The sequence below is a fragment of the Dendropsophus ebraccatus genome, chromosome 3, assembly GCF_027789765.1.
Source record: "Dendropsophus ebraccatus isolate aDenEbr1 chromosome 3, aDenEbr1.pat, whole genome shotgun sequence".
In the NCBI taxonomy this organism is placed as follows: domain Eukaryota; kingdom Metazoa; phylum Chordata; class Amphibia; order Anura; family Hylidae; genus Dendropsophus; species Dendropsophus ebraccatus.
The window spans coordinates 5,162,231-5,188,565 of record NC_091456.1 but is presented as its reverse complement, the minus strand read 5'-3'; the positions used below and the strand labels follow the sequence as shown (position 1 = coordinate 5,188,565).

General features: G+C 42.4%; 1 protein-coding gene across 4 annotated transcripts in view; it reads right to left on the bottom strand.

Annotated features, from left to right (window-relative positions):
- TAOK3 (TAO kinase 3) overlaps positions 1-26,335 on the bottom strand; it is a 165,208-nt gene that overhangs the window by 108,915 nt on the left and 29,958 nt on the right. For all 4 annotated transcript variants that reach the window (XM_069960735.1, XM_069960731.1, XM_069960733.1 and 1 more), the window contains exons 2-8: positions 12,797-12,876; positions 10,662-10,870; positions 9,127-9,198; positions 8,935-9,036; positions 6,763-6,808; positions 5,056-5,152; positions 1,463-1,576 (exon numbers count right to left, since the gene is read on the bottom strand). In XM_069960735.1, coding sequence (XP_069816836.1) covers positions 1,463-1,576; positions 5,056-5,152; positions 6,763-6,808; positions 8,935-9,036; positions 9,127-9,198; positions 10,662-10,808 — 578 coding nt within the window. In that variant the 5' untranslated portion in view covers positions 10,809-10,870; positions 12,797-12,876. The remainder of the gene's footprint in view (positions 1-1,462; positions 1,577-5,055; positions 5,153-6,762; positions 6,809-8,934; positions 9,037-9,126; positions 9,199-10,661; positions 10,871-12,796; positions 12,877-26,335) is intronic.

The following is a 26,335-nucleotide window of genomic DNA, read 5'->3' as shown; positions in this document are numbered from 1 at the left end:
CAGGCATAAAGAATAGGACACCGCAGCTCCTGCCGGGGTACGTTCAAGGAAGTCGTACGATGGATAGTGCAGATAGCCAGCTGCAACGGGCTTTAGGACCATGTGTAATCCCGGCTTGTGAAGGGCGCAGGTGTCCAAGGTACCACAGATAGCGGTAGTTATTGCATTAAAGGAATATTTATTAAATATTCCTTTAATGCAATAACTACCGCTATCTGTGGTACCTTGGACACCTGCGCCCTTCACAAGCCGGGATTACACATGGTCCTAAAGCCCGTTGCAGCTGGCTATCTGCACTATCTAGTAATATGTAACTCCTTAATCCGGGCCATACATTTTTTATGGTGGTTATTACAGGGCTTTATTCTCAAACATCATTGTGATTGGTTGGTTTGGGCAAGGACAGTCTCTTTTTGGAATACTTCATAAATCTCGGCCATGATGCATAGCAGCGGTGGGCCGGATGCCTTGCTGTCAAGCCTGACTTGCCGGCTGCTGTGTACAGCGCCTCTATAAGCAATGTATATGCAATGCTTCCTGGGATTATGTGATCCCTGGGCAACAGGTCACACCACCATCAAGTTATTTGGTAGAACTGTTACCCCCATTAAAAAAGAAAAAAAAATGATAAGCAAAAACATATCCAAAGTCCCAAAAAGTCTTTTTACAGAGAAATAAAAGAAAAAGGGTTGCCCCTAATGCACTGACCTTAATTAGGACATGCCATATACCAAAATAATCAAAGATTACATTTACTATGTGCCTTATTTTTGAACATTAAATTTCATTAAAATATTACTTAATTTTGTAACAAAATCAGCAAAACAATTATCTTGCCCAAAAAAAAAATTAAAATTAAAAACCTACAGCTGTTTAACCAGTGTGTGTGTGTGTGTGTGTGTGTGTATATATATATATATATACGTGTGTGTGCATGCATTTATGTATGTGTATGCATTTATGTATGTGTGTATATATGTATATGTATATATGAGTGTGAGTGTGTGTGTGTGTGTGTGTGTGTGTGTGTGTGTGTGTGTGTGTGTGTGTGTGTGTATGTATGTATGTATGTATGTATGTATGTATGTATGTATGTATATGTATATGTGTGTGTATGTATGTATGTATGTATGTATGTGTATTTATGTACACATACGTGTGTGTGTATTTCTTCCCTATAAAAAAAAAAAAGTCACAAAGTCCACATTTGTCACCCTGTCCACTATACAATTTCCTTCCCCACTAGCAACCATCTCTAAAGCTTTTTGCAAGTCTTGAATTTAGAATTTCCAACAAAAAAAATAAAATAAAAATATACAGGTTCTTCAGGTTACAGTAAAACAAAGTAACTCGCTGTAGTCAGTGATTCTGGGATAACAAGGCATCAGTGAGCCGTGGTGCCGCCATCTCAGCAACAGAAAACATGCATCCTTTATGACATATGAACAGTCCTATATTTTACCAATATGGGGTTCCCACGAAGGAATTGGCAGGTGACGCTATAGATGCTGATCCGAAGTCCGCTAATTTTACCTGACCGGGCTCAGTAAGCAGGATATTTCCAGCTTTAATATCCCTTAAAAAAAACAAACACACATCATGTACATTATAGTGTAGTCATGCTATAAACAGATATACTACACAGCTACACATTCTGAAAACACATCAGCCTAGCAAACAATCACTATATAGTCAGAGGGTATTTTAATCTTATAGTGTGTGTGTGTTTTCTATATTAAAAATACACACATTACATATACAAACATACAAATCTCTCTCTCTCGTACGCGTCAGATGTGCTTTGCTATGGGCGTTCTGTAACCATCTCATACTCAGGTTTTGTCATCTATAATGTACAGAATCACTAATATTAGGTGTTATTTTTTGGTTATGCTTTATTTGCCAGTATGATGGAATAGTACAAGTATATTAAAACAGAGCAATAGAAGGCAAGGATTTATTTGTTCTAGAAACACGAGATCCCATTAGAAGCTAGCATATGCCCCAAACACTGAAATTATATATCCACTAGAGGGGGTTGTAGTCAAGTCTATTTCTAATACTTCTCCAATTTGACCATTTTCAGCACTTCTGATATAATTGTGTCGGTGCATCCACCTTATTACAGTAATCGCGGTGAATGGTAGAAAGCCGATAAGTGGTCAGCAGTGCAAATGCTAAACACCACTGCACGTGTATAGTCATAGGTTGTCTATTAGAGCATATGATGTATGTGTAACAATGTATTCCTCCACATCTGTTCCAGCCCAAGTATCAAGATTTCTTACACGTGAAACATGGGCAAGAGAACTTCACCAGGGTGCAGTTAGGGAATTTGGGGCTTGCGGGTGCAAACCTACACAAACTCTATTGGCAACTTCTCCTATGAGATTTCTGCATTACTTGGGTAGCAGAGAATAGATAAAATGAATTGTACTCATGTAAAAGAGGCAGTGCACATTTTTTACATTTTCTCCCCTGTTGCAGCCTGATATGTGCGCCTACTGTTGACTGTCTGCTTCCAGCCGCGCAGCTTCATTCCAGTGGTACCGCTGATGCCCACGTGACTTCTCATTAGATGTGGGTCAGACGGCGTCCAGAAGTCAGACTTTTCAATGCATCTCTAGGACAGCGTTCTCATAGAGATGCATTGGAAACCCTAACCTCCTGTCTTCTAAATCAATGGGTAAAGAAGAGGGTCAGAAGAGGCCTGATGTGACCGCCAGTGGGACCCAAACAACGCCGTACCACCGGAATGAAGCTGCACTGGTGGAATCTGATCGTCAATGGTAAGTGCAGTGGAGGGAATATTTATAAAAAAAAAAAAAAAGTGCACAGCTTCTTTAAGCCTTGTAGTAGGATGCAGATGACATGTAGCCGCTCCCTGTATTCAGCAGGTCGGCTTTTCCGGAGCGTATGTACTTACATGTATATTACAAGTATATTATGTACTATGCACAGTCCAGAAAAATTAAATGGCCTTCTTAGCCTTTGTCTACATTACTGCTGGATGATGGCAAACATCAGATTTGACAGATGGAATACAGAATAGGCCAATGACAGAGACCATGGTGAAATCCCTATGCAAGTCAATGGCAGTAGCGGATTAAAATAGGTCCTTTTTGAGCAGTAGGCCCTGAGCTCCTGGGGGGCCCATGGCCACCCAAAAAGAATTATACTTTCAGTGGGGTAATGTCTCCTGGCTACATTTCTGCCATGATTTGCAAAATCGCTGTTTTTTACCACAATTTTGCACAAATCAGGGCATCATGATATTATCTATCCTGCACTATGAACACTACGCCAGTGCTGCCATACTTACAATGAGGTGGAGGGGCCCAGGCTTGGTGAATAGCCCGGGGCCTATGGTAAAGTTAATCCGTCCCTGGTCAATGGCCACCGTAAGTAATGTATAAGAGTTCTTTTACACAGGCCAATGAAGGCCTAATCAATATTGTAAACTAGCACCAATCTGCTAGATCGGCACTCGTTTACTGGGCCTATAAAAGCGGCAAGAAAATTGCTTAATAAGGGCTGTATGGACATTAGCAATGTCCGTGCAACCCTTGCCCAAACAGTTAACAATTTACCTGCCCACTCTCACTGACCAGGACCGCCGCAGCCAGTGATTGGCTGAGCGGCCTGTCATCTCAGACAGGCCGCTCTGAAGCTGCCGTGGTCCCAGGATGCATACAGCGTGCAGGAGAACACTGGGACCATGAACAGGTAAAGTATCAACTGTTTTGGCAATTGTTAGCCACTAGAGATGAGCGAACCTGAAGCATGCTGGAGTCCATCTGAACCCGAACTTTCGGCACTTGATTCGCGGTCGCTGCTGAAGTTGGATAAAGCCCTAAGGCTATGTGGAAAACATGGATATAGTCATTGGCTGTATCCATGTTTTCCAGACAACCTTAGAGCTTTATCCCAGTTCAGCAGCCCCAGCTAATCACATGCCTATCGTTAGGGTTCGGATGGACTCGAACCCGAAACCGGTTCGCTCATCTCTTTTAGCCACGCATCGCTACATGTAATAGCTACATGTAATAGCCAGGCGGCCGATGATTTAAGGTCTGAGTCTAAAGAAACCATCAGCCAATGATCGTTTCATCGGCTGATCGTTCTCTATATTACACAGAGCAATAATAGGACGAATATCGCTCCGTGTAATAGGGCCCTAAGACTTTCATGCAGTGAACATTAGAACAGAAAGCACAAAGCTATGATGAATCAGTCATTCAATGGACAGAGACGTCAGACGGACGCCACCGATTTATAATGGGATTTATAATAGGGTAAGAGCACACTACGGAATGGCTGCGATAACCCGTCGCGCATTCCGCCGCCCTTAAACGGAGCCGGGCATGTGCGTCTCTGCCCGTGTCATAGACTCCATTCTATGCACGGGTGGATTCCGTCTGTCCAAAGGGTGCAAGCTGCGGAACGTGCGACGGTTATCTGTCGCCACTCTGTAGTGTGCATGTACGGTATGATTATCAGTAAAAAGAATTCGTAGGAACGTTCATTTACCCGGTAATTGGCCAATATAAAAGAGCCAGCGCTCAGCCAATGATCGACCAAATGCTGGTTAGTTGGCTGATCGTTTGTGCTGCCATATAAGTTATCGCATCTTTGTCTAAACAGGATGTGAGGCCAATAACGATGCATTTAAATGGCCACATGAACAATCCAGCGACCCGGCCTCACGACTAATCGAGCACTACAGGCGAGTGCAGAGGTGGCCGACCATTTGCCTCTGCCTCCTATTCATTGTAAAGCCAAGGCTGATCTGTTTTCAAAGGTTTGATTATAATGGGGATTCAAGGGAGGGTATTTTAGGCAGATAATGTGTGAATGGAGTGCACCACGTATGGTCCGTTCAGTGTTCGTTTTGTTAGTAAGAGAAATGAATGTAATATTTCAATATTTCATAATATAGAATGGTGGCTGGTAAAACGTGAGGTGGTGAGTGAACGGTTTAGTGCTAAGAATTAATCCACAGGACAAAAACACTCAGATAATACACGTTACCCAGGGAGCACCATAGGACTTTACCTGTGAATCATATTGCGTGAATGCAGGTAGTCCAGCCCCTGCAAGGCACCATGAGTAATGGCAGCGATCTCCACTTCCTGAAGTGGCTTCTTGTGAACTATAAGAGAAAGACATAACCCATCAGACCAACAGATCATCAGGAAAGGTATCCAGATTACTTTTATTTTAAAAACAAAATTAAATTTTTATTGGATTTAAAAGGTAACTGGATGGGCCTATACTGGACCCTCACATGTATATCTATCACATGCAGATATAAATAATGTTAAAAGGCTATGATCAGCAGACATACACTATGTTGGCTAATCATGGTCTTTCAACATGTTGAAAGACCAACAATGCAAATGGCAACGATCTGATGCCACCACTCCATGCAACAGGAGCAGCGGCAGCAGCAGACTGCCACTATCTTCTATGGGCTTCCCGGACAATCTAACCATCCCTGCAGCTCCCCCACTCTTACCCGCTTGCTGTCGGCACATGTAACCGCACCAGCAGTGAGCAGAGAACGAGGAGCAAGTGCTGATCTGACAGGTTGCCGTTTGCTTGCTCCTCTGAATCGGCCCGTGCAATAGGGGCTTTATGGCAAGAAAATAAATTAAAAATTAGCTTCTATAAGAGTCCATTGTAGTCACACAGCTTTTCCTCTAATGCCGGAGTTAAACTGTTTCCAGTTTCAGTGATTTTTGTCACTCTCACCACCCAAGGACCATAGTTTCTGTAAGTTTTGCACACATGTGGGTTTGCTGGATAGAAGTTAAACTGTTTTATATTACCATATATTGTTTAGAGAAACTTTTACACATTTTAAGCAGAGAGGAATAAAGAAATAAATTACAGCCAATGCCGTAGTTTTTATTATTTGAATACCTTTTAAAAACTAAATTGATTTGCACCGCCATATTATAACACTTTATGCTTCTGTTGATCATTGACAATAGTAGATAACATTAATTCTAATAAAGTGTTTGGGTGCAGGTACAACACGCTGGTATACGCTGGAATACTTTTCTTGCCGGTTTTCTGATGTGTACCTGGATATGTCAGGTGAATAGAGCCCAACACTGCTGCCGATATAATCATACATCAACATTCAGCATTCTTTTACACAGACAGATTATTGAAGCCAAAGCCAGGAATGGACTTGAGAAGAGAAGAAATCTCAGTCTTTCCTTTTTGACCTGTTCCCCGTTTATGTTCCGTTCCTGGCTTTGGCTTCAATAATCTGTCAGATATCCAAGATGGCTGCAGAGACCTCCCTTATACTTACCAGCTGAACACTCACAATGGATCGGAGGTCTCAGAGAACTCTCTAAATAAGTGAGACTTCTCTGCAGCCTGTGGAGAGGACCGGAGCTTTTATTTACATTGTCCTTGCTATATAGAGTTGAGAAAAGAGACTAAAAGATGAGACCTATTACTGTAGGAGGTTTCCCAGGAATTTCTTTAAATGTAACAAAGTATTATTAGAATCTAATCTCTCTGTGTATCAGTGACAGGAGTCGATCACATCACTGATATATCACCGTAATAATGAGCGGCATTGCCGCCTAGTTCTTGGCTACATAGCTGCATAATTTCAGCCCGTGAATAGTTATATAACATTGTATTTTTTCAAAAACAAGAATTAATCCGCAATCACAACTATATTTTACATTCAGCATAATGACAGTGGTATTTTAGAGACTACAATGTTATTCCTCTTACCCTCTAGTAAATCTGATGCAGATCCCAGGCAGTATTCCATCACCAGCTGGAAGAAATTACACATTAACATATCAAATTGTGCAGGTATACGACAAGGCTGACCGCTATGCAACATAGTGAGATGGGTAGGAAGGAAAGGAGGGGCAGCGGGGCCAAACCTTGCCCACTCTTTAAAGGGGTATTCTGATGACAAATTTATTATATGTCCGTCTTGGTGAGTGATTGGCTGTATGGGACGGTCTTGATCCAAGTTCCCAAACTATCAATGCAGAAGCAGTGTGCATCAGGGGACCCGCAGTCCGCAGAACGGGAGCTGCAGAGACTAGGGGAGGTAAATGTCCCTTCTTTATTATTTTTCCATCATGCCCAGTAACATTATTCTTACAGGCAACTCTGTTCTGTTTTCTTTTTTGTTTTCTGAATGCAAAATGAAGCAACTTACCTATAATTTTTATTACACCTTTTCTACTATTAGGGTATGTTCACACTGACCAAATACGGCAGAATCCTGCTGTGCTCAGTGTCCCGGTGTTAGTTAATGTAAGAGCGCACGCCCCTCCACTGCCGCCGCTCTCTGCTCCAAGAAGTAACATGTCACTTCTTTGAGTGGAGAGCGTTGGCTGTGGAGGAGCGTGCGCTCTCCCATAGAGGGGCTGTGGGACACGGAGACAGGCGGAATTCCACCTGTGTGAACATACCCTTAAGCAGCTAATAAGACAAAGACCTTATTCACACATCCCGTAAAGTTGTCCGTAACTGCGGATCCATGCACAGTGAATTATACTGGGCTTTTCTCACAGACCATTATAATTTTGATCTGTAATCAATTCCTAAATAAAAAAGGACATGTCCTAGTGCAGATTGTGATTGCTGTTCTGGTTATTAGTAGAAGTCTAAGGGATCTGTATTTCTTGCAGACGTCTTGGATGTCACATCCGTGACGTCTGATCAAATCTAAGCAAACTAGTACTGTTCATGTTTTATGGAAACAGTAACGGAAAGGGATGCAATTATAGAGGCAAATACTGATGATTTTCCAAAGATCATGGATAAAATTATAGCGAGAGGGTTTGCGGCCCAGAAGAATCACTGAAAAAGGCAAAGGATGAGGTGAGTGTCAAAATGGGCATGTCAAATATTTTCAGCCATTGTGCACTGATTTTAACGCAGTTTTCACTGCAAACAACGAGCAATGTTTGTGCATTGTTTGAACATGGCCTAAATAGGCATGCCTAAGCAACTGGACCCTTTTATATTTCCAGGACTATGTATACGGCCAGCACTGGTCAATGGACTTAGTAAGAAGTTGGGAGCAAAGCTTTCAGATCGCAGACGACTTAACACATATCACATATAATCTATTCTGTTTATGCTGTTTGAAAATGAGCAACTTTAGTATAATGACTCACAGTAATGTGGGTACAAAACATATGTACTGTACATTAATAGACTTTTTTTGTACTTCTTTTGAGCTCTTAAAGGAATATTCGCATCTCAACTTATATAGTTAAAATTACAAACTTACCTCCTTCTCCTGATATGTTGCCCTTTACCTCCCATTGTTGACAGCATGTTGTCTAGGTTACAGACCACCTCTCTGCCCTAACAGCAGTGGGCTGGCTGGTGTATAGATATAGCGTAGACACGCATTATTTATAAAAAAAAATAATAATAATAATAATTATATATATATATATATATATATATATATATATATATATATATATATATATATATATATAAAATATATAAAATATATATAAAATATATAAAATATATATAAAATATATATATATATATATATATATATATATATAAAATATATATATATAAAATATATATATATAAAATATATATATATAAAATATATATATATAAAATATATATAAATATATATATATATATATATATATATATATATATATATATATATATATATATATATATATATATATATATATATATATATATATTATACACACATATATACTGTATATTATAGCTATACACACACCAGCCAGTATAACTATATTAGTTGAGACGAGAATACCCCCTTAATTTCAAAAATACCAACCAGGGTAGGGAAAAAAAAACAATTAAATGTCCTAAGTATAAATCGAGAGAACAAGGCAGAAATTATTCTTGCTGTAGATACTTTGCCTCCTTCCTTACCCATGCTGTATGATCCTTTAAGTAGCATCCCTTGTACTCTATTGTGTTCGGGTGTTTCAGCTGCTGTAGAAACCTGACCTCCTTGAGTATGTCCTGCCACTTCTGCCAGATAGAAAAAGTCATGTCAAGTTACCAGAGTCACCAACCCCATCCATGTGACTGCACAAGAAGATCTGGACAGCAGGCTCTTACCTCGTTCATTTGCTTCCCACTGTAGGACATCTTTTTAACAGCCACCACTTCATTAGTCGTGCAGTTTGTAGCCTAAACAAAGATATATACAGTCACTGCCATAGGGATAGACACAGTCACTGCCATAGGGATAGACACAGTCACTGCCATAGGGATAGACACAGTCACTGCCATAGGGATAGACACAGTCACTGCCATAGGGATAGACACAGTCACTGCCATAGGGATAGACACAGTCACTGCCATAGGGATAGACACAGTCACTGCCATAGGGATATACAATCACTTCCATATAGCTGATTTTACACAGGTATTTTAGCGTATGTATGAATTACTACATTACAGACCGGTGTCTAATATGTTAGTCTTGATAATTTCCCACCAAAGTTATTTTTTCACCCTGCCCTGTGGATGTTTACTCAAAAATAAGACATGAAAAGCACATCTCTCTGTGTTAAAATTTTGTTAGATTGTGTTTGTCTGGAATTGTAACTTAGATGACAAATCAGACATTGTACTAGTAACCAATTACTTTTTCTTGTGATGTAAAATTAAACCAAACGGGTTTTGTGAATTGTCTGGAATAAGACAATCTATTTGAAAGCTATATGAAGGTCAGTGTATCCAAAATAGAATTTTATTGAAATGTTTCATTTACTATTTCCTTGAAGGGTACCAGTGTGTTGCCCTGATTGGTGCGCAGTCGATTCTGCCGCCAGAAGTTTGGATATCCATGAATATGACTACAGTGAGTCAGTTCCGTGAATGAGCCCCATTCTAATTCAATAGGGCTCATGGGCTCATACACAGAACCCACACAGCGTAGTCTTATCTGTGATACCCAAACATCTGGCACCAGATTCAACAGCACACTGAACGGGTCAGCCTACAACATAATGTGTATGTTAATTTATTACTGAAATGCCAATCTTAAAAAAAAAAGGGGGGGAGGGCAAAGACTTTAGTACTTAAAGTGTCACTGTTGTTTGGCAGACATCAATAGCACAGGCAATTTTAAGGAACTTTGTAATTGGGTTTATTAGGCAAATATGCCATTATCTGCATTCAAAAAGAATTTCCACAGGTTCCCCCCCCCCTCCTCTCGCTAATTCACTGCTCATTATCATTAAATCTCAACTAGTTTACATAGTCGAGCCCTGTGTAACCTATGCAGAGGGGAGGGGGAGGAGGGAGATTAGTCTCCAGCAGAGAGCAGAGAGCAAAGAATTACACAGTGTGAGCTGTATGAAAGCCGGTATTCAGAGGTCAGAGCTGACTTCAGAGGAGATAGCCCGGTAATGTAGGTGTAAATTAACTCTTTGTTGTCCTGTTTTGGTGCCTCATCTCCCTCCACCCCTCCCCTCTCCAAAAGAGAAAAGGGGGAGAGCTTCAAACTGCTTTTTCATGATAAAAAAATGCATTTTCCGTCTAATAAACCGAATTACAAAGTTTCTTAAAATCGCCTGTACTAAAAAAAAAAAAGAAAAAACGACAGTAACACTTTAAAGATAGATCAGTTGCTAAACGTCTCTTACAAAGTAAACCGCTCCAAAGCTGCCATGTCCGATCTCATGCAGATCTAAAAATATGGTCTCTGGATCATCTTTGCAAAAGAGGTCGGCTATGTCGGGATCCTTCAGCAGCCCCTTCTTCATCTTGGATGGGATGGTGATGTCGCTCATCCTCTCAGTCCCTGATTTGGATCATGCTACATGGAATGTACATCTGGCTTGAAGGCCAGTACCTGAAAAAGATAGAGCCGCAGCATAAATAACGTACACGAATAAACTATATAAACAAATAGTAACCAATCATCTTCAAGTAAATCATCAGTAACTTTTCTTTCTCTATGAATATTTACAATAGCATACAAACCTTCAGCTCTGGGTAATCTTTACTAGCTGTCGTCTCTATCATCTGTTATATTTAATGGTTTTAAAAATGTTTACTGCTATAAATTAAAAACAAACAAACAAACAAACAGGTGTCATATGAAACTGCAAGAGAAAGGTATAATGTTACTTCTGCTTCTCTCCCTATGGTATTACCTTTACATTATGATAAAGGAACTGGGGTCACCGCCTCCATAGCACAACAGGCTGCAGACATATCCCTCGCTTGGATCGGCATGTGACCCATTTAATTCAATGACATAAACATACTACACTTGGATCATTTTGCAGGTGTACATTAGTTCTGGCTTGGACGGAAAAGGACAGTTTGCATCACTTTTCAGTCTGAGACAGCTTGTATGTGCTTGAAAAAGGACTAATGTAGTGACTAACAGTCTATGTTCATGACCATTAAAGGGTAACTCCAGCAAAAGATTTTTTCTTAAAAATCAACTGGTGTCAGAAAGTGCCAGAGGTTTGTAATATACTTCTAACACCGTGTCAGACTGGAGAGAAAACACCACTTCCAGTACTTATCAGCTGCTGTATGTCCTACAGGAAAACTGGAGATTTTTTTAATAGAAGTAAATTACAAGTTTCTGGTAACAGTTGATTTGAAAGAAAAATATTTTCTGTGAACAGCCCCTTTAAATTGGATAGGGCCTGTGGTAATCCCCAAAGGGATTCATCTGCAGCTGATTTTGAGATTTTGAAGACCTGTCTGTGCCTCAGAGGAACGAAAAGTGTTAGGTCCAATTGTCAATAAGTACGAGAAGGTTCTGAACATTGAGTTCTTAGAGATGGAGCAGGAATTCGGGTCTGCTTTTTTTTTTTTCTTCAAAAGAGTCAGGGAGAAGATAGCTGAACATAATCGCACCTACCTGCCTGGCTCCAGCACTGGGGTCTGCTGTCCCCCGCTCTGGTTCCTGGTCCCCCAGCGGCTTCCTGGTCTTATTAGTTACCGAGGTTGTGATATATCAGCTTCACTAAGGCAGTCGGCCTCCAAGGGACCAGGAATCAGAGTGGGGGACAGAGGACCCCAGCGCTGGAGCCAGAGAGGTATGTGCATGTTGTCATTTGTTTCTATTCAAAGACAGGTAGCAGAAGGTAGAAAAAAAGCACTTTATGTGCATCTCCCGTTATATAACTTTTGAGGGGCAATACAATACTTAAATATTTTTGCTGGACTTCTCCTTAAATCATCATAAGCCAGTCTTAAATTAAGCCCCGTTTCCTTTTTTTCTGGCCCGATTTAACAAAAGGCGAAACCCTCTTCGTAAATCCATCCGGCCCTGTACCTGGCCTAACAAATCTGTGCCGGTCCGTTGTATCATGATTTAGGCCTCAGAGTGGGAGTAAATCATGATAAATCTGGTGCGGGAGGAGGTCTACTTTAAAAGAAATAACCCTCCATTCTTTAGCCAGGTTTCCTGGGGCATAGGAAAAATCTGTGGTGACTGGAACCAGAGAAAACCCTCTTTAGATTTGGCTGGATTATCAGGTAATCACAGTACTGGAAGTTCCATAGGGCTCCATTATAATACTATTGACCGCTACTTTAGCAGTAAGACTGAGATGAAGAGGCAGAGCGTGCGCTGCTGAGGGCGTCTGCCCCTTCATTCTAATGATTCAGCACCTGGACCGATACAACCCTCTGTCATGACGCTATGAAGTTTAAATGATCCATACGCTTTAACCACATTTACACCCCATGTATCAATGATATTCGGTAGTTTTCATCCCACCTGACAAGTAAACACATAAAATCCAAATCATACCTGGAATATATGTGGCACAAAGCATAGTCAGAAACATAACAAAATGTCTTCTAGTCTCCAAACAGCAATCTGGTGCACATCTGTAAGAAAAACAAATGAAAAGATGTAAAGATACAAAGAAACAATTAGGTCTTGTCTACACAAAGATAACAAAACTACAGAACCCCCATGTCAGCACTACAGCGGATATATAAACCTCCATAGACCTGACCCGTACTCATGCACACTAGTTTTTCCTGACCTTTAATCCTAGTCCACATCGCCTCTCCGGTCACTCAGGGTCCCTACTAGGTGTAAGTGGCGTTTACCAGAAAACTAAAGAATGATTTCTGCTGCTTTTATTTCTATTTCTATTTTCTTTGATTTTAAAGAAAGACAATTTTATACAGGTATATATATCACATATGCAGAAACTAAGCGTATGTGCTGATGGTGCAGAGAACAGCACATAGAGTATTAGGGAGACAACATGAAAGGCTTAGAAGTGGGCACCCCAGAGTGTTTATGGCCATGAAACAGAAATAAATTATAAATGGAAGTTTAATAGAATTTAAAAAGGAGTTTATTTAAAAGGGAACGAATCAGCCCAATTGGGCTGATGTGGTTCCCCGGAGCGTTGTATGAAGCTCCTGTGCAGTCCTGCGGCAGCAGATGCTTTATACTGGAGAAAATGAAGTTGCATTATGCGGGCGGGCGGCGGGGAGAGGTGACAGGTTGCTCCCCGCCCGTGAGTCTCACCGCTCTCTGTCAGTGACAGGCAGAGAGGCCAATACTGGGCCTCTCTGTCAATAATCCCCGTCGAGTGTGCTGTCAATTCTTTGGGCGGATGGCGGAATTCACGTGCAAATATCGAGTCTATGGGACAGGTGCAGAGGCTGTGTGACGTCTCCGCGTGTGTTCAGCAGTGTGCACGTATTATTACAGCCACAGAATTGCATAATCATGATTTGCCCCACACACCACCACAAGGAGAGGGGATAACATTTAACATTTTGCAAAAAAAAAAAAACACAAAAAAAACTTTATGCCATACAGCTGTATACACTTCAGTAAGAAGTCACTGCACAAAATATATAAAAAGGTCAGAGGGTATTAGTTTAATTAAATTGTGTAAAGGCTCCCTTACACTTCCTTCCATACTTATTATGTATTCAGTCTCCTTCCCCAGTTCTGAGCTGCTGCTTTCTGCTAAAAACACAAAAACCTGTGTGAGAGCCTTACTCTGTCTCCTCCTCCTCCCTTCTGAAACAGCTGATGTAAACAAGTCCCTGGCATGCTGTATCTGCAACATTGCAGCTCCTTTGTAATGCTGGGAGGGTTATTCTGAGGTTAAACTGCTAATTAACTCACTATGATAAATCCTTCCAGCATTACAAAGAAGCTACAATTTTGCAGATACTGCCTGGCAGGGACTTGTTTACATCAGCTGTCTCAGAAGGGAGGGGGAGACCGAGAGATAAGCTCACACACAGGTTTTTGTCTCTTAAGCAGAATGCAGCAGCTGAGAACTGGGGGAAGGAGACTGAATAGATAATAACAAGTATGGAAGGAATTGTAAGTCTCACCATGGACAGAAACATAATCAAAAGTTATGTTTGAGTGGAATACCCCTTTAAGAAACTGATGTCTATATCAAACAACCCTTTTAAGGCAACGCACACAGATCTGTCCCCCAAGAAACCTCTTCCCCCTTTACAGGACGTAGAAATATTAATACTCCAAGATAATTCTACGTAAACATTTCAACATTTCCTTCCACTGCTGACAGACTAGAAAAGACACCTCAGCTTTAAAGGGGTAGTCCACCCAAAAAAAATTTCTTTCAAATCAACTGGTGCCATAAAGTGCCAGAGATTTGTAATTCACTTCTATTAAAAAATCTTAAGTCTTCCAGTACTTATCAGCTGCTGTGTGTCCAGCAGGAAGTGGTGTTTTCTTTCCTGTCTGACCCAGTGCTCTCTGTTACCTCCTCTGTCCATGTCAGGAACCGTCCAAACCAGGAGAAAATCCCCATAGAAAACCTCTCCTGCTCTCCAGACTGGAAATAATACAACTTCCTGTTGGGCATACAGCAGCTGATAAGTACTGGAAGGCTTGAGATTTTTTAATAGAAGTAAATTACAAATCTCTGGCACTTCATGGTAGCAGTTGATTTGAAAGAAAAAATTTTTTGGTGGACTACCCCTTTAAAGTGGATGAAAGCTCCTGGGTCAGCGAGTGTCCGTGACGGAGATAAGAATGCGGCACTTCAAGAACGGCCAGTGATGCAGGCAGAAGTGTGATCATCCACACGAGGAAGAAATGAAACATGTCACACACAACAAACTGATCTATGACGGCAGGAAATACAGGAGGAGTTACGTAACACACCAGCTACGAGCAGCCGAGATGGACGGCAGATACAGAGGAGCACCGGCTGCACAAGTGGTGGACGTCATCAGGGAGGGGGTCTGCTCGGTCACCCCAAGTTTTTCGCAAGGGAGTTGAGTAGTTTATCATTAGCATAATGGGAAGGACGATGCCGGCTCTGGGGGAGGTGACAGGAAAGTCCGTGCAGTCAGTCTTCTATACATTGCCATCTTATAATATATAGTGGTATCTCTGTCCTGGAAGTGAATTGGTTCTGGAAGGCTGAGAGCAGAGCAGGGTCCTCCCATAGGAAATAATGTGATTGTGTTTAATTGGCTCCAGCACCAACCAATAATTACCTATAGAACCCATATATTACATTGTATAGTGCCCAGTATAATCCCTACAGTACAGAGCAGCACTATATACTGTACAGGACATTACAGAGCGGCACTATATACTGTACAGGACATTACAGAGCAGCACTATATACTGTACATTACAGAGCGGCACTATATACTGTACAGGACATTACAGAGCAGCACTATATACTGTACATTACAGAGCGGCACTATATACTGTACAGGACACTACAGAGCAGCACTATATACTGTACATTACAGAGCGGCACTATATACTGTACAGGACACTACAGAGCAGCACTATATACTGTACAGGACACTACAGAGCAGCACTATATACTGTACAGGACATTACAGAGCAGCACTATATACTGTACAGGACATTACAGAGCAGCACTATATACTGTACATTACAGAGCGGCACTATATACTGTACAGGACACTACAGAGCAGCACTATATACTGTACATTACAGAGCGGCACTATATACTGTACAGGACACTACAGAGCAGCACTATATACTGTACATGATATTATATACAAGAAATATCCGACAAAACCAGCAATTATAGTGCAGCGGTCACCAACTCCTCACTCTGTATAGTGCCCCCCACCCCAGCACTGTACAGGATGGGAGATGGTGGTGCACTGCCTGTACTACTACTGTACTGTATATGCACTCCAGCAGTCTTATACAGTACAGGATGGGAGATGGTGGTGCACTGACTGTACTACTACTGTACTGTATATGCACTCCAGCAGTCTCATACAGTGCTAAACTCACTCGGTACAATCCATCATGCACGCTTTGAGTACCGAGCAAAGTTTTAATTCAGAATATTACTTCCGGGTAACTTTTCCTTCAAATACCAAACAGTTCGAATACAGATACATTTGAACACTGAGGTATTACTGTATTTCAAGACTGAGGGACACAAGAGTGTTTGAGAAAGGAAGCAAAGTTTCATTGAAAATATTGTTTTAAGGACCAAGGTACTACACTGTGTGATTATGATATATATATATATGCAAAAAAGGGGTCCGTGGAGCCTCAGTTACGAGTCTCAAAACACGGGAATAGCCAGATATCCCTCTCTCCAGAGAAGGAAGCCCATTGCCAAGGGGTGCCTCCTAGTGGGGAGAGCACCAAACCACCCTGATACGTAGTCCCTCAGGTCCTACCTCTGTTGCGAGCTTTAGGACCTAAATAGGGAAACACCAGGGTCCACGGACCCCTTTTTTGCATATTTAAATTTTGTATGGGACAATCAATGGAGACTCGTAAATGAGTACTCCATTGGAATTTTTCACTGTTCTCCCTGAGTTCAGTGACTGTTGTGATATATATATATATATACATACACACACACACACACACACACACACACACACACACATATATACACATACATACATTATATATATATATATATATATATATATATATATATATATATATATATATATATATATACATACACACACACTCAGCATATCCCTAATCATACCACCAGCATTATCACCACCACTAACGCTCGGCTGCACTTTGCCATTTATAAATACAGAACGTGTCCTTACTACTATAAACCTGAGCTGCTACTTATCAATCCAGGTGAATAGGATCCGAGCGTTTAACACGTTACTGCTACTCAATTCATCAAGTTGGCAGGAGAACACGTCCTGAGAACATGGAGGCCTGTACAGTCCTGCTGGGAGGAGGAGGAGGATTCAGCAGAGCAGGCGGCGGTGTCAGTGAGCTGCAGGCGCTTCCATCTTACTTATCCTGGACTGTAACTTTTAGGGGCGTCTACAAAAAGATTACCATGGAGCAAAAGGGTAAACTGCAGGCCGCATTGGAGGCGATGTAAGAGCGTTACCTGCACCAGCACCAAACCAAGGTCAAAAAGAATAATAAAACGCAAGTTTATTTATAAGCTGCTATAGGTTATCGTCAGAACACTTATACCACCCAACGACGTCCATTCTGTTGACATGCCACCTAGATAATTAAAGGGGTATTCCGATTAGGCAATATATATGTTGCATGATCCCCCTTCCTGGAGATTAAAGTGATAATATCGGCACCATTCATAAGCGTATATTCTGGACATTTCATATCTTACTGTATAAAGGATTTCTTGGTGGTCTCTCCGCATGATAACGCATGTTATTGGTAATGGACAGTGCTGTAGGGGCGGGGCTTAACAGCCATGGTGCCCCATATATCTGCCCTGCCCCCTCCGTGACATCATCAGCGTCTACTCTCCACCCTCTCTGCAGCCACTGGAATGGACCGACCTAGGGGATGGGGCCTAGGTTGGTTCATTTAAATGGCTGCGGACGGGGTGGGGCCTAGACGCAGATGACATCAGGGAGAGGAAGGGCCTATTGCACAGATGTGGGCAAAGATATGGGGCACCAGGTGTGAGCTTTTCTCTGTCTCTGTCTCCCCCTCCTCCCCTCCCAAGATGGCTGACTTATACAGTGACCGTTTCTTCACTCTGTAGAGAAGAAGGGTTAATCACAGTAAGGTTACAAATAACTTTAACTCTTATTACACTGTGCGAAGCCTGGAGGGTAAACAGCCGACCAGGGACATTGTTTACATCAGCCGGATCAAAAGGGATGGGGGAGGTGGGGGAGACAGAGAGAAAGGCTCACACACAGATTTCTGTTTCTTTACCAGAAAGCAGCAGCTCAGACCTGAGGGAAGGAGACAGATAAGGTAACAACATCTCTCCCCTCCAAAATCATCAGATTGCAGTGACATAAGGATGTCTACAGTAATACTTAAAGAGTCACTGTCGTATTTTTTTTTTTTTTTTTTTTTTTGCAGAAATCAATAGTCCAGGCGATTTTAAGAAACTTTGTAATTGGGTTTATTAGGCAAATCTGCCATTATCTGCATGTAAAAAGCCTTTTCCCAGGTCCCCCCCTCCTTCCTCTTTTTCATCCACTCTGAAAAATCAGAAAATTGTGACTTGTTGCAGGAGACGTCCCCTGTCTGTTCCTATAGAGAGGGGAGGGGGGAGGAGGAAGGAGGGAGCTAGCCCGCAGTAGAAAGCAGATAACAGAGGATTACAGGCACAGAGCTGGGTGACAGCTGTAATCCGAGCTCAGACAGGTCACTGGTGACTGTCACAGGAGATATCCCGTGAGGGATTTGTAGATTAACTCTTTGTTGTCCTGTTTTGGTCTTTTCTTTAGCTCTCTCCATAGGAGAACAATGAAGACAGGGGGGAGAGCTTCAAACTGCTTTTTCATGATAAAAATGCATTTTTCGGATAATAAACCCAATTACAAAGTTTCTTAAAATCGCCTGGACTATTGATTTCTGCAAAAAAAAAAAAAAATTCACGACAGTGACACTTTAACACCAGGCTCACACTGAAAGACCTTTGACCCTGCCCTAATGGTGCAATTACACACAGATTTAGGCCGGGTTCACACTACATTTTTGCAATCTTTTTTTGCAAAAAACGGAAGCATTTGTGTGCATCCGTTTTGATTCGTTTTTCCATTGGTTTCCGTTGTGAAAGAAAACTGGATCAAAATGGATGCGTTTTTTTTTAACATACACAAAAATGTAGCTGACCCTACTCTTGTGTCAGTTAAAAAAAAAAAAAAAAAGAATCTGTTTTGATCCTTTTTTTTTTTTTTTTTTTTTTTACAATGGAAGTCAATGGAAAGACGGATCAAAATGGATGCACACAAATGTATCAGTTTTTTTTGCAAAAAAACTGATTGCAAAAACAGACTGCAAAAACGTAGTGTGAACCCAGCCTTATCTGACAGATTTTTTAAAGCTAATTCCAGAAACAGAAACAGGAAAACAGGTCATTAAGAAAAAACTGAGAGGCCTGATGGAGATATTTTTTTGATAGATAGATAGAAGGTCCCGTCTCCGCCAGATGTACAGGAGGGGAGGGGAGGGGAAAGAGCGGCGCCCCATAGAGATGAATGGGAAAATCTCCTCACTGCACACAGGTGATATAATTAGCTGCAGCTCACCAGCAGTAATGGCAGTTGGAGCCTTAGCAACCAATAGGATTACTGCTTTCATTTTCACAGGGAGCAATGGTTGCTAGGGAAGCTGCCTCACAACATCCACAGTAATAACTGGTAGACCCCCTACTCCATCTATACAGTACATATATATATACAGGGCCCCCTACTCCATCTATACAACACATGTATATACAGGGCCCCCTACTCCATCTATACAGTACATGTATATACAGGGCCCTCTACTCCATCTATACAGTACATGTATATACAGGGCACTACAGGTATACCAAACTGACTGGGTAACACTGCCACACCAGACCTGACCAATACCGCCATACTGTGCTGGATAACACCGCCATACTGTGCTGGATAACACCGCCATACCAGACCTGACCAATACCGCCATACTGTGCTGGATAACACCTCCATACCAGACCTGACCAATACCGCCATACTGTGCTGGATAACACAGCCATACCAGACCTGACCAATACCGCCATACCAGACCTGACCAATACCGCCATACTGTGCTGGATAACACTGTCATAACACGCCTGACCAATACCGCCACACTGTGACTGGATAACACCTCCATACCAGACCTGACCAATACCGCCATATTGTGACTGGATAACACTGCCATACCAGACCTGACCAATACCGCCACACTGTGACTGGATAACACCGCAATACCAGACCTGACCAATACCGCCAAACTGTCATTGGGTAACACCGCCACACCAGACCTGACCAATACCACCATACTGTGCTGGATAACACTGTCATAATACGCCTGACCAATACCGCCACACTGTGACTGGATAACACCGCCATACCAGACTTGCCCAATACCGCCATACTGTGCTGGATAACACTGCTATACCAGACCTGACCAATACCGCCATACTGTAATGGATAACACTGTCATACCACACCTGACCAATACCACCATACTATGACTTGAAAAAACTGCTATACCAGACCTGACCAATACCGCCATACTGTAATGGATAACACTGTCATACCACACCTGACCAATACCGCCATACTGTGACTGGATAACACTGCCATACCAGACCTGACCAATACTGCCACACTGTGACTAGATAACACCACTATACCAGACCTGACCAATACCGCCATACTGTGCTGGATAACTGCACCATACCAGACCTGACCAATACTGCCATACTGTGACTGGATAACACTGTCATACCAGACCTGACCAATACCGCCATACTGTGCTGGATAACTGCACCATACCAGACCTGACCAATACCGCCATACTGTGACTGGATAACACTGTCATACCAGACCTGACCAATACCGCCATACTGTGCTGGATAACTGCACCATACCAGACCTGACCAATACTGCCATACTGTGACTGGATAACACTGTCATACCAGACCTGACCAATACCGCCATACCGTGACTGGATAACATTGCCACACCAGACCTGACCAATACTACCATACTGTGACTGGGTAACACTGTCATAACACACCTGACCAATACCACCATACTATGACTGGAAAAAAACTGCTATACCAGACCTGACCAATACCGCCATACTGTAATGGATAACACTGTCACACCACACCTGACCAATACCGCCATACTGTGACTGGATAACACTGCCATACCAGACCTGACCAATACTGCCATACTGTGACTGGATAACACCACTATACCAGACCAATACCACCATACCCCCCTCGAAAAGACACCAGATTTTCTGGCAAGTCTGAACGGGAGGGTACTGCCCCTCTGCAAGGTGCTACCCTACGCACCAGACCATGGGTGCCTATTGGTAAATACGACCCTGCAGGTATACAGGACACTGACACTTTATACCCGGGCAGCGCCGGGTACATTTTTTATATATATATATATGTATATATATATATATATATATATATATATATATATATATATATATATACACACACACACACATACATACACATACACACATATATATATTTTATGTATACATACATACACAAAAAAGCAGACATAGGCTTCAGTCACAGGTCCATGAGGACCATATATCTGTGTCCACGCTTTTTAGTCCTTTCATATCCATCTGTATTTTGTGCAGATCTATAACAGTGGAATTGGGTATACACTTCATATGCTTTAAATTTAAATTGTATTAAAAAAATTTAAAAAATCCTAGAGCCTTTTTGTTGTAGACGTTCCATCTTATTGTACGCCATGTCATGTTCCCCTTTCCACACTGTCCCACTTCTGCTGAGCTATAATTTGATATAAATAAAGTACGGCTCATCCCTCGCTCACAGTACTTTGCAATTAAGCTGGAAAGAGGAGCCCCCTCCTCCCCGCTGTGGTATCCTGCCAAACATTGCTATACAGCAGCAGCAGCATGAAGCCTAACCTTATGGTTACCTCGGCATTCCGCTGGGTTACAATGCCTGTCATGTTACAGCATATACTGTACTCTGACACGTGCAGAATTTGGGCGTTTTCAGTCTTTGGACAAGTTGAACTATCATACAGCCTGCACGGCAAACATCACTGCACGCTGCTTTCTGGCTTCCTCATGTGCAGCTTAGTCTAGGATTGATTTCTGGCTGAATGGTTTCATGTTTTGCCCTTGGATATAACATAGGTCCGGCCTGTTCTCATTACATAGCGACGTCATGTAGATAGCAGTGCAGTGTGCAGACAGAGTGCTTAGACTCCATAATACAGGCTCTGTACTGCTATACATTGCCCCTCCATGCAGTCACCTAGAGCAAAGCTTCTGGGGAGGAATTGCTGCATAATAGATATATATATATATTTAAATATCTAACAGACGTGTGCAAAATCATAGACCAAAATAGTATTCCAGGTGACCATACCTGCCAACAGTCCTGATTTCACAGGAATAATCCAGTGACTCGGCCCACAAAAATGGGTGTTGCAGGGGTGGGCCTTAAAGGGGTAATTCGGCAAAAATCGACTAGTTATATAGGTTTGTAATTTATTTCTATTTAAAAATCTCCAGTCTTCCAGTACTTATCAGCTTCTGTATGTCCTGCAGGAAGTGGTGTATTCTCTCCAGTCTGACACAGTGCTCTCTGTTGCCACCTCTGTCCATGTCAGGAACTGTCCAGAGCAGGAGAGGTTTTTTTTATGGGAATTTGTTACTGCTCTGAACAGTTCCTGAGCATCCACAAAAATATGGATCCCAGTGTTCTTTTGGTGTGTCCGTGGAGGGATTTCAGTCCACACTTGGGTGGTACAGATCACAGCCCTGTACACAACTACGAATGTCTGCATGGGGTCATTGAAATACATTGATCTCATTTTCTGTCGGCAATTGCGGACAGAATGGCTGATGTGTGAATAGGGCCCTAAAAAGAAAAAAAGGAGGTGAATACCTAAATGTACAAATATACGTCATATAGAGATCTTTAACCCCTAATAATAAAGCACAATCCACTTAACCAGTCCTGCTAATCCTATGGACAGCTCTGAGGTTCTCTCCGTCTGGGCCTGACGGCTGGGACATCATCTATTCTGCTGGCTGTGGATGGTTTCTTAGCCAGTGGTTAGAGGTCAGCTTATGTAACCGCTTACATAAAACTGCAGCACACTCACTGGCAGAAAATTTCTTGAGTTGACACGTATTCTCGCACTAAAGTTTTACATTAAACATAAATAAGGCAATCCACCACGATCCCTGGGACACCACATGTACACAGCAAAGCCAGCAGCTAGAGAGGAGCTCAACTGGAGCGCACTGGAGTCCGATCATACGACGTTTGAAGAAGCTGGATGCATCCACCAGAACTTTCTACGGTGGCATCCAGCTGACTTTTACCTTGAACTTTAAGGGTGCGTTCACACGTACAGGACCTGCAGCAGATGTGTTGCAGATTTGATGGCGCAGATTTGAATCTGCAGCAGATTTGATGGTCCAGAGTTACTTTGCATTGAATCTGCAACTTCAAATCTGCTGCAGATCCTTTACGTGTGAACGCACCCTTAAGGATCACAGTCGTTACAAAAAAACACAGACGTCGTACAGACACGTCAAAAGTTTTAAACAGTCCAGGTGCACTCTTCATTATAAAAAAAAAAAAAAAAGTCTCATGCTTATGGCCCTATTCCACGGGTCGTTTAGAGGAGCAATATCGTTCGTATTCGGCCGATATCAGCCGCTACGAACGATATTCGTCCCGTGGAATAGAGTGCAATGATCGTTGCAGTCGCTCGTTTTTCAACATGTTGAAAAACAAGCGACTGATATAGCAGCGATCTGCTGCTGTCGCTCCGTTGAATAGGAGCATCGGCAGCAGATGCTGCTATATCCTATGGGCTGCCCAGACGATCAGCGATCACCCGGGCAGCCCCCCCAGCAGCTCCCCGCCGCCCCTCCCACACTCACCCGCTCGCTGCAGCCGCGTTGAGTAGCCTGGATTCCTTAGTGTGCACTGACCCTTACAATGGAGCTCGATTGTGCCCAAGTCTTTTTTCTAACTCAGAGCGGGGGAGAGGACGTGCTGACGGCATGTCTTCTCCCGACTCGTTTTCCCCATCGGTCTGGGTGTGAACAATCAGACCTGGACCAAACTGGACCTGGACAGTTTACAGTGACACGTTAAAACTTTTTTTTAATGTAATTCCAGCTAAAGAACTGCTGAAGTGCAGGATTCCTCAGATCTTCCGGGACTCTCCAAGTTCCTATACTCTGCTCAGCTTCTTATAACTACAAGACCTGCAACTGAGCATGTGCAACCAGCAAGCTTTTTCTTTCGAATTAACTGGTATCAAACTATAGATTTGTAATTTACTTTATTAAAAAAAATCTCAGGCCTTCCCATACATGCTTATGGCCCTATTCCACGGGTCGTTTAGAGGAGCAATATCGTTCGTATTCGGCCGATATCAGCCGCTACGAACGATATTCGTCCCGTGGAATAGAGTGCAACGATCAGCCGACATCGTTCATGTCGGCTGATCGTTGCAGTCGCTCGTTTTTCAACATGTTGAAAAACAAGCGACTGATATAGCAGCGATCTGCTGCTGTCGCTCCGTTGAATAGGAGCATCGGCAGCAGATGCTGCTATATCCTATGGGCTGCCCAGACGATCAGCGATCACCCGGGCAGCCCCCCCAGCAGCTCCCCGCCGCCCCTCCCGCACTCACCCGCTCGCTGCAGCCGCGTTGAGTAGCGGCGGCAGCGAGCGGGGAACGAGGAGCAAACGAGCGCTAATAGCGCTTGTTTGCTCCTCCAAACGACTCGTGGAATAGGGCCATTAGTGTATGTGCACACTAAGGAATCCGGGCAGGTCCATTCTTCAGGCGGAGGGCGGAATCTACCTGACCATAGAATGGAGTCTATGGCACGAGCTGCAGGATCCGCCTGGATTCCTTAGTGTGCACTGACCCTTAGGGCCCTATTCCACTGGACGATTATCGTTCAGATTATCGTTAAATCGTTCGAATCTAAACGATAATCGTTCGGTTGAAATGCAGTTAACGATTAACGACCGAACGAGAAATCGTTGATCGCTTTATAAGACCTGGACCTATTTTTATCGTTGCTCGTTCGCAAATCGTTCGCGTTGAATAAGACATCGTTCGGTCGTTCGCAATAGATACGAATGCAATAGCGAATAAATAGCGAAGAAAAAACGATCGCAATTACGATCATAAGTAACGATTATCGTTCAATGGAAATGAGTGAACGTTTTCAGGTCTTTCGCAATAGTGGTCGTTTGCGATCGTTAATCGTTAATGATATGCAAACGATAATCGTCCAGTGGAATAGGGCCCTTACAATGGAGCTCGATTGTGCCCAAGTCTTTTTTCTAACTCAGAGCGGGGGAGAGGACGTGCTGACGGCATGTCTTCTCCCGACTCGTTTTCCCCATCGGTCTGGGTGTGAACAATCAGACCTGGACCAAACTGGACCTGGACAGTTTACAGTGACACGTTAAAACTTTTTTTAATGTAATTCCAGCTAAAGAACTGCTGAAGTGCAGGATTCCTCAGATCTTCTGGGACTCTCCAAGTTCCTATACTCTGCTCAGCTTCTTATAACTACAAGACCTGCAACTGAGCATGTGCAACCAGCAAGCTTTTTCTTTCGAATTAACTGGTATCAAACTATAGATTTGTAATTTACTTTATTAAAAAAAATCTCAGGCCTTCCCATACTGCGGTATGTCCTGCAGGAAGTGGTGTATTCTCTCCAGTCTGACACAGTGATCTCTGCTGACATCTCTGGCCGAGAGTTTTTATAAGAATCCCCATAGAAAACCTCTTCTGCTCTGGACAGTTCCTGTCTCGGCCAGAGGTGGCAGCAGAGAGCACTGTGTCAGACTGGAAAAAAAAAACACAAAAACATTTCCTTCAGGACATACAGCACCTAAAAAGTATGGGAAGACCTGAGATTTTTTTTTAATGGAAGTAAATTACAAATCTATATAACTTTCTGACACCAGTCGATTTAAAAAAAAGATTTTCGCTGGACAACCCCTTTAACCCCATGTAACCAGCTATAAACATTACATTCTGGGCCACTAAGTGGTTAGGTATAATGTGGGAAACTACTGAAGATATTTAATTACAATATATTATAGATTTCTACTTTGTACTGCACACTTGCAATAGGTCAGGTTTTGTATGCTAGAATAACCCTTTATTTCCAGCAACCAATATGCTAATAAGGTCACAAACAATTGCAGATGGTGTGTGCATGTGTTATGTATTATGCTTTACATTGGGCATTTTCAGGGAATCTGTATTGATCTCAGGGGCTATAGGATAAAGTCCTGCCAGGACTGGCTGTAGTGGTCAC